At 41.2% G+C, this 15,409-nt stretch overlaps 1 protein-coding gene across 2 annotated transcripts in view; it reads right to left on the reverse strand.

Annotated features, from left to right (window-relative positions):
- LOC120733704 (arf-GAP with coiled-coil, ANK repeat and PH domain-containing protein 2-like) overlaps positions 1-15,409 on the reverse strand; it is a 51,322-nt gene that overhangs the window by 13,781 nt on the left and 22,132 nt on the right. For both annotated transcript variants that reach the window (XM_040032056.1, XM_040032046.1), the window contains exons 5-13: positions 14,577-14,635; positions 13,539-13,722; positions 10,963-11,007; positions 9,916-10,011; positions 6,403-6,477; positions 5,172-5,183; positions 3,676-3,738; positions 676-788; positions 146-197 (exon numbers count right to left, since the gene is read on the reverse strand). In XM_040032056.1, the coding sequence (XP_039887990.1) occupies positions 146-197; positions 676-788; positions 3,676-3,738; positions 5,172-5,183; positions 6,403-6,477; positions 9,916-10,011; positions 10,963-11,007; positions 13,539-13,722; positions 14,577-14,635 (699 nt within the window). The remainder of the gene's footprint in view (positions 1-145; positions 198-675; positions 789-3,675; positions 3,739-5,171; positions 5,184-6,402; positions 6,478-9,915; positions 10,012-10,962; positions 11,008-13,538; positions 13,723-14,576; positions 14,636-15,409) is intronic.

The raw sequence follows: 15,409 nt of genomic DNA on the forward strand, positions 1-15,409 counted from the left end.
TATTGTGACCTCTTTCTATCAAACACACAGAAACCAGGCGCACAGCTGTGCCGTCCAGTTAAAAATACACAGAGAGATGTTTGTGCTGGAAGTCAAACGCGTGCATGACTGTCATGGTGGCCGTGCAGAAAGTCACTTGACATACCTTAAATTTCTTCTGGTAAACCAGCTGATTGTTTTGGATGGTGAACCAGCGCCTGAAAGGAGATCACAAGTTTATTAGAAGATAAAGTCACATGCAAGTGATGCTCCTAAAATAAGACGCTTTAATATTTTCTGATGTGGATGAGAGAGAGAGTAATCTAAGGCATGTGAACACAACACACACAAAGAAAACAAACTATGGTATTCTGCAAAAGTATATGTTGGTTTGATTCATAACATGTTTATATCCACTTGGGGGAAAAATGGTCAAGAGGAAGCAAAAACTTGAGTCTGTATGTTCTCGATTTCATTTGTGTTGATTTACAGGAATTAAAACACAAAGATGACAAGATGAATGGAAACTCTTCCAAATTATTAACACTTCCTGTGAATCTTAGCTAGCTTTACTCTGTGTCTGTGATTATTAATCATTCTTAAAATGCACTTGAAGCTTTTCCAGGGTATCAAAGTATATAAAACTCTGCAATCAGTCCAAAGGAACCACTTCAAAATAAACTCTATACATTATACCTATTCCATGTCTTGAAGGCATTGCTGGCCCTCTTAAACAGATAACCCTCCATGGCGATGCCGTTGTCTGTATCCACATTGTACTCCAGCTTTGTGTCGTCATTCGAGAAATCCTGAAAAATAATAAGGAAGGAAGAGAGGAAAGCAAACAACAACTGAATTAAAACAGGAAAAAAACACATTAAATCTTCTGATGCTGGTGAGTTCCTCTTGTTTGTCTATATCAGGGTTTATCTGTATAAGCTAAGTGAGTGTCACGGCCCCTGCTGACCTGACTGATGATTCACGAACCAGGAAAGACAAACAGCAGCCACAGCGTACGAGCACAGGCCAATAATCTATAGCTACCAATGCAATGTAATGTAATGCTTGAGAAAGAAACCTAAGTGAAAAGAAAGTGTGTCGAGATAAACAGTATTTGTTAACAATTAACAAAAATCCAGCAACAAACCAACATTTGTTGTCCGCGTGCAAAACTGCGTGCATATCAGTGGTCGAAGTTCATATTTAAAATACTGGAGACACGTAGAAGTATACAAAGCAATAAACGTGGTGTTATGAAGCTTTTATTGCATAGCTTCTTACAGCAGTAGTGACGCACTGCTCTTCAATATGTAACGCAGGGAAAAAAAACAACCCGTCATGCATCCCATCTCTGATTGACTCTCAGTCGTACGTGTTGTCATGTGACTGCCCTCTCAGTCTGGCTTTAACTACCAGAGCAGCTGCCACACTCCTAACACCCTCCCAGCTTTCTCAGCTTCAGGTGACACCGGACACCAGAGGCATGCGCGTGCGTGCATGTGTGTGTGCATGTGTGTGTGTGCGTGTGGACTCATTTTACATCAGGTGTCACCGTCTCCAAAATCAATTACAGCTCGATACATCAAGATCTGTTACTGTGGCGAGCTGGGGACTCATCCTCTCTGTTGTCCTTCTAGAAAGATCCACAGTCTTTTTTGTAACTCAGACTTGACTCATTCAACCTGCATTAGATTTCTGTAGGAGTTGTTAAGCAACTTTAAAATGTTTTTTTTTTTCCCATTACATACCCATGGGGTTGTGACAAAACATTACAAAAATACAGCACAAAGCTACAGCACAAAGATAATGCTGGAAAGTGTTGACACAGTGGGTCATTTCACCAGTTATCAAATGTCACCTGACCATCGCAGATGTGTCAGATGCATTTCCAGAGAAACACTTCTTTATAGGAATTATTTAACATTTCAGTTTCGTAATATCATTAGTTAATTAGTCTCATTAAAAAAACAAACAAACAACAAAGGGATGAAGGTCGGGGTGCCAAACATACACAAGTAAATTTATACTGGAGAAAATAAAAGTAAAGACCATGAAAACTTGTGAGTGTAGTAATCTGTTTTTTTCTAAAAAATACCCATTTTTGCTTCCATATTCCAGCTTTAATAAAATTAAAATAATATAATATAACCCTTTAGTTCACACAGGGCACAATCAGGTGTTTTCTGTTATTTTGTTTTGCTTTGTTTTATTATATTTCCTCTTTTCATTGTCTTAAGCCATTCTAAGCATACACAGGTTCACCTTTTGCGTAAAGCACATTTAGTTGTCATGTAATTAAATAAGTAAAATTGCTATTGCCATTAATATCTGTGAAACCATTTACCTGATTTGGAATGTTTAAAGAATATTATGAATATTATAAAATTATGAAAAGCTATCAACAAAATATCCATGCCTGACCTGCAAGATTGTGGTTTCTACAGGGCTTCAAATCTGCTGTCAAACTTCATTCTACATTAACTTTTGGTAAACTCCTGAGAGTCCATATTCATAGATTCACAGTATCAGATATTACTCTAAAATATCTGAAGCACCTAGCTCAAGCAGTTTTCTAAATAATGGAATTTTGGCTCCTCAAAAAATTGCTGCAGGAAAAACATCTAAAATCTGCCGTTATTCCTTCCTCTGAAACATTTATATGATTAAACTAATGACAGCAGGGACCAGAAAATAAAAAATCCTACTAAAACTGATTCATTCCCCTGGATTTTTTTCAAGGAACATCTGGGATTTTCAGGAGCAAACACTGAATGATCCACGAGTCTCTCATGGTAACTTCCTGAATGTGCAACCCCTGTTACAGCCCAGAGATGTAGATGTAACCCATGAAAAATATGTCCTATTCCATGTTGTACCGAAAGGATATGCACACATGCACACACACAAACACACTGGCAAGCACAATTTTCCAGCACGACATACACTGGAATGAGTCGAGTTATTTTTGTGCACAAGGGGAACAAAACGTGTCTGCGTTTAGTTTCTGACTAGGGACACAATGGAAAGTCCAGGCATTAACAAATCCCCGTCTTCCTGAAGGTGGGACAAAATTTAAGTCCCATAACTTTTAACAATTATTCTTTAAACTTCAAACACTAGAAACAGCGGCCCCTAATTTCAGCTTGATGTGTGGTGGCCGTCACCCACACATCAAACAAATGCTACAAATGTTACTATTAAAGAATGACAGAGTTTCAGCTGCTGCTGTCACGTGAAAAAAAAAACTTTCCAGTTCTTGGTTTCAACTACTGGTTGAGAAACCTGACGTGACCACTTCAGCTTGGGAAAGTATCGTCAAACCCATGACATAAACCTAAAAACAGGTAGTGGCTGAAACAAAGCTCATAGGCGCTTGTTCTTAGTTCCTGATTTTAAATTTATTATCTAAGAAGTAAAGAAAAAAAAAAGTTATGAAAACCGCAAAACAAAACAAATATGTAGAAAAGAAAAACCCCCGGCATTAAACCAGAAGACTTCAGTGACGCAGACACTGACAATAACGATGACACATCAGAATGAAACGAGCTGCATTAGCAACACTAATGCATGTGCTGCACTTCAGAGTAAGAAAACAGACAGAGATGCAGATAACTGCACAAACACTGTAATGAGGTCCTGCAACGCATGCAGGGGAGGAGATGAAAGGCCGAGAATCGATGCATTGACTCTACGTACAGAGGTCGACCTCCAAGCGCAAAAGTTGCTGTAGTCTGGTAAAAAGTGGAGCTCTGTCACCTCCTAAAACACCACACACAAACACACAGCGAGAGAACGACACACAGAGAGAAGAACATTGCTTTTGCTAATGCTAACACAGAAGAATCGGTCACGGATGTAAGTGTAAGAAGCCACAGACACAAACACATGCTTTACAAGTTCTTATCGGATGCACTCACCAGATACCAAACGTAGTGAAAGCGACTGAAAATCCTCATTTTCCCCAGATTATTGCACACAAATCAATTTGAATGTGTGTTTGCTTACGCGCGTCTCTGTGCAGCATCCCAACAACAGAAGCTACCTGAAGCAGTGTGGCCTGTCTCGTCAACAAACCCTCGCCACCTCCTCTCCTGTGGCTGTGCGTCTATCAAAACCTCCGTCACAGCCTCTGCTGCTCCTCCTTTAAGTGAAGGTCACCAGTGTGTCTGTGTGTGTCTGTGTGTGTGGCTCTTGTGACTGCTGGGTTAGAATAATCAAGTGGACCACGCAGAGGAGTTCGAGCATCAAACATTTATAGTGACTACAGTTTAACACTCAGTGCGCTCAGCTTTTCCCCTCGCTCTCTCATCTCCCTTGGGTGTGTGTAAATAAAGTAGCCAGTCTTTCAGGCAAACTGAATATCTGTAGCATTTGACCCTTTAACATGAACTGCAACCAATAAATAAATAAACGTCTTCTGTAAATGCCGGCTGAGTGTAGGCGTTTCTTGCACAGCCGTTACAACTGCAGTCACTTGTTATTTGCTCACTCTATGAGATAAAACAGACATCTTCAGCCCATCTCAAGCTTTCATGTAGCTACTGAAACATGCACTGAGGTGTCAGTGCTTCGAGTTATGCACACATTAGCAGAAAGGAAGTATCATAAGCACAACCTCAGGACCCCCCTGAGGACTGAAGCCTCCTTCCACACATAATGATGGGAAAGGATTTCAACTGAGATAAAAGGCAGTTACCAGTAGCAACGACTCATTTTCTTTGGCAGACATCAAACACATAATTCAATTCACCAAAAAAAAACTATTTTAACTCCTGAGTAAATGTCTGGTTGTAACAAAGTTGGGGAGCAAAAAGTGAAGCGCGGGTGTGAAAGTCAGAACTACTACTCAACTTCTTAATCCCATAGATCTGACTCCTGCAACAGCAGATCAACAAGCGTCAAGTCAGGCCTATATTTGATTTAAGTACAGTGGCCTATCTTATCAGACTAATGTCATGTTAGGGATATTTAATAAAGAAATACCAGCTCTAGAGTCTCTCTAAAGATATAGTGGCTTTTATCAGTGCGCTTTACTTCATACAAGTGTACTACACTCTGCAAATAACAGAACCTTATTCAGGATGACAAAATCATGTGCATGTTGTCAAAAAAAGCTATTTTCACTAAAACGATGTGAGCTGAAGATTACAAAAACGCACAGTGCAGGAAAAATGAAGAGAAACACTGCTTACCTGCAGTGCAGCCTGGAGGGAGTAGAAGAAGAAAAGAGGAGGATAAAAGAGCAGAAGCACAAGAAAAGAAGAGACAGTTGGTTAGGAGTGTCCACGTACAGCCAGACAAGAGAGCAGGGTGGGAGCCAGACCGCATAAAAATAGCATCTAGATAAATTGAAGGGAGGTGAAGTGGGGGATAGGTGCTCAAGGACAGGCGGGAGCTGGCACACGTACCATCAGTGACTGGGTAAAACAGGAAACAAGGATAAATAATGAGACTGAGGGGACAAAAGGAAAGATGGAAAAAAAAGGATGTCAAATGAAAGACGGGGCAGAAGAAGCTTCGCACATGCAGAGACTGAAACGAAGGTCACTGACAGGCAGACAAATGAACAGAAGCCCAGCAAACAACAGCTGGGTAAGGACACAGGCTGTCTGGAGTTAATGATGCTGTGGGATGTTCAATTAAAGTTAAGAGCAAATTTACTGCCACCACATAATGTAATATAACAACCCACATCCTGTCGAGGTTTTTGTCTGCTGTGGGTTTGTACTCTGCTATCGGAAAAATACTAGGATTAAAAGCTAAAGAGTTTTTTAAAAAATAAAGATCTCATTTGAGAAGCTTATCTTTACTTTTGCCAAATTAACTAATTATAGGAGAAATATGAAAAGCATGACTCTGGACAGAGACGCCGAAACCAAACCTTGTTTGTTTGGAAATGGGTTTCCGTAAGCTATCAATATTGCACGGGTGTGTGGCTTAGATGCTCCACAGGGATCACCTTACACCTGAGGGTGGAGTCCTACCTCCATTCATTCAAATGATAAACATGTTTCTATAAATAAACCAGCATATTAAAGTTGTTTTGGGAAGAATTCACTTTTTTTAAATTGACTCCAACTCCAATTATAAATCCAATCTAACCATTTTACTGACCAAGATTCGCAGCAGGCCTATTAGAGCGGAGGGCAAGAGGTAAGTGTAACCACTCGATCACAGGGCTCTACCTCAAAGTGTTTTTATACATTTCCCCCAAATGTTCATATTTGTACATAAGTTACCCTGAGAATAAGCCTGGACGCCTTCACTTGTCATTCGTGCTTTTCATTCACATTAGTGCAGCTAATTATGGTGTTCTGTGGATTGAAGGTTATTTTCGTGAGCAAGTGCTGCAAACATTTTTGCACAAAATTGAGGGAACAAAATAAATAAATAAATAACACCAGATTTTGAGTGTGTTTGCACCTTTTGTTGGATGGTGGAGTGCTTCTGCTCCATGTCCCTCTTCTCTTTGGCAGCATCCACCACCAGCTGGTCCAACTGCAAGAGACAGAACAACCAGTAAGCCAAGCACACCGAGCCGACCGGTGACAAGCGTTTCATTCAAAACGACAAAACTAAACACTAATTAAGAAAAATATCTATTTATTTCGAGTTACGGCATGAATGATCCAGTGCCACCACATCTTTAAACTGCACCTAAAAGGCCGCGTGAGCATGCGTGCGTTGATGATGCTAACGCCACTTTCCACGGGCCAGACCGAGAGAAACATGCTTTTTCTCCTCTAACCAAAATGTACTGCTCTGAGGAGAAATTAGACGGGAGATGATTAATTCTCTTTGTCCCTGTGAGCAACCGACACATGTGGAGAGGAAAACAAAAAATCTTTTGAGCTGTGAAGAAAGAAACATTTTTTTCTTTTTCTTAAAGGCTTCAGTGAAGCTCTGGAGGTCACTGGGTGATGCCGAAAATATGCCAGTTTGCCTTGCAGCACTGAAATTCTGCTCTGTGCATCTTTATAGTCTGTCGCCGCAACATGACCTAAATTGGCATCACCAGCCTCAAAAACAAAAGATTCAGTATGTGATTGCAGGGCACTGATTTAAGGGCGAGCGGGGTTCAAAGTTTCATCAAGCAAATTTTGCAGCAATTTTCTGCTTCGTATCAATAAACTAGATGGAAATTCATACATTTGTTTCCTTTCTTAAAGCAGAGTATAATAAACGTGTGGTTTCTTTTACAAAATACACACAAACATGTTACTATCACACAGTTTCAGAGACGCTTTGAGGGAGCTGGGTGTTTTGTTGTGCTCAGAGAGGAAATGGGTGGATGGCTGAGCAGCAGGCTGATAACACAGATGGGAAATGTTTTCCCTGTTGCCTCTGCAACAACTAGTCCGGTCCGGCTGGAGCTCATGCCATCTATCGAGGCCTGTCTTTATTTTCAAAGATGCTTCTGTGCGTAGCTCTCCTCACATTTTGTGACAGTGACTCATATATTGCCTTTAACATCTTATCTTCTCAGGCTGAGACAAACGTTTGTCTCTGCTAACATCAGTTCGTCATTTACGGACCACAGCTGTCAGATTAAATCACTCCTGACATGTAGCTGCAATGACAACGTCTGTGATTCATGGAAAAGATATGAAACATCTTTCTGAATGAGCATTAAGCTCACGTGTGTTTGATCCTGAGGCTCTGTGTCACGGAAACATGAAGTCAGCAGTACATTTATGTCTAGAAGCAGCATTACGGTTTCAACTAGCGGTGGAAAAGCGGCATGTTTGACACGAATCACTGTGAGCTGTCAACCGAAGCCAACAAACAAAGAGAACATCAGCAATATCAATTCAAACTCTAAGTCATGTGATCTTGATTTCACCTCCCTGTGAAGCTACTGTCAACACACCAGCTCACATTTTCAATAAGTATTTAAGTCTTTGGTTTTCATCCTCCTCTGTTGTTCCATTTTTCTTTTTTTTAAGTTTCTAAACGTTTCCAGGTATCAACGCCCCCCCGCAGCTGCTTTTACTCCAGCTCAGGGTTTATTCATCTTTCTAATAATTTACTCGCACTCTTGATGACTTTCTCATAGTTTAGAAACATCGCGTCATATTATCAGACCTGTTGGCAGCTCCTCCACACCTCCCTGCACAGCCTCTCCACCTTCTTCAGCTTCATGACGGAGGTATAATGCACCGTCCACGGCCGCTGCTTTCTTTAGCACGGCCTTTGATCTTCCTCTCCTTCTGGTTTGTGCTGCCCCAAATTCAGCACGACAGGCTTGTAATCCACAGCACAGTTAAGCTCTTACTTGTTCATCCACTTGAAAACAAACCCTCTGTCTCTTTCCCCCCTCCCTCTTCAGGGTCTTTTTCAGTTCTGTCCTTTTTCCCCCTTTTCCTCACACAACACTCTCTTCTCTCTCCGTCGGTCTTTCGAGTCCATGCCTTTCTGTGCTTCTTCAGTCACATTTAGCTTCAAGAAGATTACACTCTGCCTCTTATCCTTTCCTAAAATCTGCTTTTCAAAGAGGTCCAGCCTTCCTCGCTTCTCTCTCTTCTTTTTTTCTGTCAATGAGAATTTTCCAACTTCAGAACACAAGGGTAAGAAACCACACGCTTCTCTCCAACCCAATTAAGAGCTGCTGAATGGGCTCCTCAGATCTGGCTGTCAAAAAAGTCCCCCAAAAAAATCCACACTGCATTTCCTTCTTTCACAGTTTGGCTATACGTTCAACAAGCTCCTCTTTTCTCTACTGCTCTGCCTCTTGTAACTGCACTCCTTTCTCCTTGGTCCTGTTCTGCTGCTTCAGCCTCTGAGCAAACAGCCTATATATTCCACAGCCCTGCTTCTTTCACTCAGCTGACTGTCAACCCTCCGAGTCCAACTGTGGGAAAACCCATTCCAGCTCACAACCTTCTTCCTCATTCCCGCTAAATGTAAAAGCTTCACTGTGATTATAATCTTCAAGTAACATTCAGGCTCAGAGGAAGGGCTTTGTTTATGAGAGGATGCACACAGACACACACGAGGGTGGAAACTGAGTTGACGAAAGTACTGCAGTACACACAAACCCACACATATACACGGACGAGATGGAAACACAAACACAGAGGGAGAAGAGTGGCGACCTCAATTTGCAGCTGAACTTATGGTTGGGCAGATGCCAGCATTTTCGCATTGCCATTACCAGAAATACTAGTTTAAAAATACACACACACACAAGTTAAAATGAAAGGTGACAACAAAGCAGATGAGCATGACAACAATGTGAAGAGATGAGTTTCAGAGTAAAGTGTTGCAACATCTCCAGAGGCTTGGTAATGAACTAATCATTTGATTCAGGTGTGTTGATCTAAAACCTGGAAGACGCCGGCCCTCGAGGCCTGGAGTTCCCCACACCTGGTCCAATGGAAAAAGAAAGACAAGCAAACCTGTTTCTTTAAGTACCAGTTTCACTTTAGCCAATTAACACCAATCATAAAAATGTAAATGCAGGACCGCATGCAGAAAAACTGAACAGAAAAAAAATAATGTAAATATTAGTCTTTCCCTCGTAATATAAAGCGTTTACTCTTTACAGTGCACTGTTATGTAAACTTGGAAAGCAATTATTCTGCTGCTCTTCTAAAAATAACATCACGAGTTTACGATATCTTCCAATTAATCAACAGGCGTGGCTGAGCGACGAGCACTGCAGTGGATTCGTTTTATGCAGAGCATCAAACTAGAAAGAATGAAACCAAAATAGCAGCGAGCTGTACGTACGCTGCGCAAGCCGAAGGAACAAAAGGGAACAACGGCAGATAGATATATTTATGTACAAATATGAGCGCCTTTTTAACTGTGGCTGTGTGTTTGGATCCATCAGTGTCTGAAAGTCCTGGAAGATTTTTATATTTGGCTACAGGTAACGTAGGAACACACCAACCCTAATTATGGGTGCATGTGTGTGCAGAGTGTAGCCTGTACCTGCCCTCCCAGCTGTTTCATAAGAGGCTGCAGTTCACTGAAGAGGTCATAACCTTGGTGGAAAAACGTCAGATGGGCGTACATGAAGGACAGCATCTATAAAAAAAACAACAACAACGTGTTTATTAAAACATTTAAGAGGAAGAAGGGTCTTTCCATCTCCATTAATCAAATTTAAACAGAAAAAACCCCAAGTGACCATCACAGATTTGTCTTTCTACTGGAAAAAGCTCATTCTTAATAGGAAGCATGCAAAATTTCCCTACTGTAAAAGGTCCCTTAAAATCCTTTGTCTGAAAACACCCGCGTCACATCCTACAGCTTTCAAGCATCATTTTTTAACTCTCCCTTGGACACCAAGTAGGAGTAATCATGGTTTCTCTTTTCTGAACTGAGCAGTTTCTGTTTCAAGCCTGCTTCAAAACACAACGACTGGCTGTGATTTCTCTCTACAGCTTAGAGCTACCCTTGGAAAAGCCTGGACTCTATACTAATAGTCATCAAACACCAGCTTTATTGATATATCTCGAGGCGTTAAATCTCATCGTTAAGAGTGCAGGAGAGGTCCTCAAATAATGGAGGGAAAGAGCGAAAGGAGGTATTTTAAATTTTCATTATCTAGAAAACTATCTGAGCTCAGTCCTTTGAAATCATTTAGGCCGAATATCTCATCTTATGGCTCTAAGAACTAAGGGCTATAATGAGTTAACACAGGAATATTTGGATGTATTTGTCTGATCTCTGACAGCAGATTATGAGGCCTGAAGAAACCAAAAGTGTACAGTCAGGGGACTGAGAGTTTATTTAATGATAATGAAGCTTACACATGAAAACACATTTTCATCTGTCTTGCTCCTTTCACTCAGAGCAGGTTTCTGTTAATATTACATGTAACATTTGGGATTTTGATGAGTCATTTTCCCAACATGAATCTTCCTATTTGAATTTTTCCAGGCAAATCTGGTCATGTGGGAGGCAGTTGATGAACCGAGAGTGAACGACCCAGAACAGAAAGCTCATTTCATTTGAGAGAACGAGTAAACTTACTGATTTTAGGATCTCCGACCTTCTCTTGGACTGTAGCACGTTTATCTGAAAGTTCATAAAAACCAAAACAGTGAGAAGTAGGGATTATTATGAGAAAATATCTGGGACAATGCGGTATCTGACAGAAAAATGCAGAGAGAGAGTAAAAAGTGGAGTGGAGATGGGGGGCAAAGACTTAAAGAGCATGAGACAGAACAGAAAATGAGACGAGCTGGTGGAGATGAAACAAAAAGAAGTGCCTGAGAAAAATCAAAGAAAGCTGACAGGCGTGAAATGACTACTACTGAGGCTGGATAAAAATCGCGCCATCTCCCTAAGCATTAATAGGCAGCGTTTCATTATGCCAGCACCAGGGGGAGCCCTCTGCCTCATGTTTAGGGATGTGGGTTGAAGCCTGTCTCACTTTTCATCTTCGCCTCATCGCCTCCTGTCTCTCCGTCTCCTTCTGTGTGTGAATGTTTGTGAAGAAGGCTCTGCCATTCGTCCAGACTAATTACCGCCGTCCTCATCTGGCCTTGGATTTTCTCATAGCTTAATGCTGCAGAGCAGGGATGTGTTGTGGTGGATTGTAAAAACAGATGCTGATACTTGGCTGTTTCATGTTACTGTCAGTGAGTCTGCTGTGTGACAGCAGAGTCACTGACTGGGTGTGGTAACACATTTAGCTAGTGGGGAAGGAAGGCCAGCTTCAGAAGTAATCCCACACTTCGCTTCATACTTCTGAATTAACCTAAGTCCAGCGGCCCCTTTTTGTTTGTGTAGTGAAAGCAGGGTCACCATGCTTCAATACCCCGGAGAATAAAAGTAAAGGAAATGTCTTTTATGGTCAGCAGTAATTTCATGGCTGCAGGTTTTAAGGCAATTTTCTCAAGCGACTCTAACCACACTTGTGTTTATACACAGATGTTAACTCCCATCCTGGGGAGGAAGCTTATTTTTTTCCATCTCCAAACCACAACAGTTGACGCATCGCGACTTTTACAAGCCCCCCTCCTTCTCGATTACAGTCAATTAGTAGCTTTGACCAAAGCAGCACCTCTAAACGATGGTTATTTAACTCTCAGTGTGCAATATAGTGTCAACACTACAGCCGCAAGCAAACTATCAGAGCAGTTATTTGGAAATTGGTTGGTAAAGCTGCAGCAATTGCAAACTTGTGGGGAACGTAACATTTCAATTTGTCACGTTTGGTTTGTCAAGTTTTTTCACACAAACAACTTTCACTTATCTCTAATAGTGGTGAAAACAATAGAAGTGGTAACATACGGGGGTGGGGGGTGGGTTACTGAGCGAGATGCTTTTCCATTTTTCCAGACTAGCAGCACACTTCACCATCAGTGAGCCAGGAAATCCCTGAAGTTTAATATTTTATGCTGCAGCTCTACGTGGCACAGCATAGTAAAAGAGACATGCTTCACTCTTAAAACGCCGTGAATGAGAGTCTGGCTTACAACCTCACTCATATATTTTCCTCTCCCGCTACCATCTTGCATGTCACTATAAACTGCGTACTGTATAATCAAGCACAAATGCCACAAAGATGAAAAAAAAAAGAACTAAAAAGCACAAAAAATAAAATAAAATACAGTTAAAGTCTGTCTCAAATGTTTCCTGCAAGCACCGCTGCAGAAGTTAGTTTTTAAAGTGCTGACAGCACTGCCCAAATGTGAAACTTTAATGGAGACCCATTTAAAAATCAGCCGAGCTAGCTGCTAGCTTATAGATTTCCTATAAGCACACTAAAAAGCGAGATAAAAACCAGACTCGTTTCTCACAGCCAGGACTCTTTTTTTATGAGATGGTGATTATAGAGTGGGCCACTGGAGCAGACTGCCAAACCTATATTAAAACCTCCCGTTTGGTTTCAATTCACCATCTCATTTGCTCAAGGAGTGAAGGGTGCCCATACAGCATTGTCTGTTCTTTTGGGAGGGAGATTCAATAACAGGGCCGCCAGCTGCCTTATCAGAAACCACAAAGCATTCATCAGCACTGCCGTGGCCGAGAGCAGAGCTGATGCATTCAACGGCACAAAAGCACTGAGTAAGGTTACAGCAGAAAATATCTAAGTGGCTTTGACAGAGAAAATGAGAAAGAAAACGAGCAAAAGGAGACGAACAACATTAATTCAAAAACTGATTTTGGAAACTGAAGAAACTTTTCCGACTAACCAGGTTATTAAACCTCTTTCTGAGTACTTTTTTTGTTCACTTAGGATAAAACAGAATCAAACGCAGCATTCCTGTGCAAAAATAGCATTTTTTAATTAAATGCTGAATAATAAGTTCTCATCCAAATTCTGAACATGACAGCGTGCACCTCAGCTTTTTTGAGATCCATACTTAAAAGCTGAATGTCAGCAATCTGTTGCTATATATAAATATAGTCTGACTGAAAACTGCCTCAGTTTCAAGTCAAAATCTCCCTGAAATAGCACCGCATTTCTTTTTTTAGATCATCCTAAGTGTAAGCATAAAACCCTGTTACTGCTATTTAAAATGCGCAGTAGGCCACATGTCAGTGCAGCAAGACAAACTTGCATCCCTTGCTGTCATTCAACATCCAGCGGGCCGTACCTGTAAGACGTAGTCGAGGACAATGTGCCGGAAGCACTTGCGCGTGGCAGTGAGGATGTTGGTGGCCTCCTCCACCTCGTGCTGCTTGTTACGGGGAGCTTGGGCATTCTTGATCAGCGCCGTCTCCTTTTCCTCGCTCACTTTGTCAAATTGCTTCTTGGCTTCCTTGAACTTACGCAGGTCACTTCAAAGGAAGAGAGGTTTATTAGTATAAACATGACAGCAGATCCTGGGTTTTTGTGCGTCTCTCAGGGTACTCCGGCTTCCTCCCACAGTCCAAAGTGAAGCAAAGCTTTGGGTAAACTGGTGAATCTAAAGTGACCATAGAAGTGAATGTGAGGTTATAGCCTGAACTGTATGAGCATAAAGCCAAAGGAGCTCAACATTTAGTGTCAGAACTCAAGAGACACGACAGCTAATGTCACATTTTAGACTATAAACATGTGAAAGACGAAAGCTTGCACTGAAAGACTGAATTCTTACCCTAATTTAGGACAAACTTTAATGAGTTTCCACAAAGAGTGGGACTTCAATAATCTAAGGTCCATAGTTACAGGAATCTCTGAATATGAATGAGCACGAGAATGGTCAGGCAACAGGAACATGTCAATTTAAAACAAAGGCAAACTCCTTGACCTGCTTCTTGTTAACCACATGCCCCACACTTATCATTTGCAGCCATTTTCCTGAGTGAGATTAAGTCACATTTGAGCACCACAAGATACTGAGTAAAGTATAAGTGCTGCTGATGTGGGTGTTTAGTCCTGATGTGCCAGAGGCAAAAACTGCTAATCCTTATAATGAAATAAACCAGAGAAGCAACTCCTTCCTGTAATTATACAAGCTGCCCAAATTTCTGAGCTAAATTAGGAGAACTGAGGAGGATGTTATGAAGCCTACATAGAAATAAAAATATTCTCTTATGCAATTTAATGACAATGCTGTCCGCATCATCCTGTAGTGTGTTTACTCCTGAATATTTTGTGTTTGAAGCTGTGAAAGGTAAGTTAACCAGTTTTTACTGTGGTTAATACTCACTCTTTGACAAAGGTTTGAAGCTGCGTCTTGATTGATCTCTGGGCCTGATCGAACAATATCTGTGAAACAAAAACAGACAAAGACTAAGAAAGACTGAGTGACTGCTGCTTCCCATTTGAAGAAAAGGTTTCTCTCTAAACATGTCGAGGAACTTAAGAAACAAAAACCTGACAATTTTATTCTCTTTCTAAGCCCCCGTGTGATTTCTAAGTTTTCAGCATCTGCTTAGGAGGACGTTTGTTAACATCACAGGGTGCAATTAAGCAGCTAAATTTACTCAAACGCGCTGACTTTGTAAACTCCCCTCATAAAGACACAAACACGAGAAATGACGTCATTCGTTTATTCTCGCTCATGAGTCATACCCTCATTAACCTGCATCCTTCCTTAAAAATGAGCTGAACCAAGCAAAAAAAAAAAAAAAAAAGCCAGACGAATACATTAAATAAGGCTTCGGCGCATATCTGTAGTCAAAAACAGACAATATGAGCAGTGTGGAGCGGAGAGGCCTTCACTGACAAACAGATTGAGCACTGTGAGGAGATCACGTGCTGAAAGATCGCTGAGCAGCAAAATCCTATCTGACAATCAGCTGATGTGACCGCAGTCTCCACCAATGAGTAACAGTCTCAGGCTGTTAGGGAACAAGGCAGCTAAGTTAATATCTCTACTAACTAGTACTAAACATCCTGGAATTGCAGTCTGACCTAAACATAGAACTAAAACTGTGCAGAAGCCAGTTTAACCAAACCTGAAAGGCAACAAACATCTCACTGAGGTGACAACATCTACATTATGTTGCCTCACCTAAAATGTAAAGCCTTTAGAAACTA

Source organism: Simochromis diagramma, unplaced genomic scaffold, assembly GCF_900408965.1.
Source record: "Simochromis diagramma unplaced genomic scaffold, fSimDia1.1 OVJJ01000334.1, whole genome shotgun sequence".
Lineage (NCBI taxonomy): Eukaryota > Metazoa > Chordata > Actinopteri > Cichliformes > Cichlidae > Simochromis > Simochromis diagramma.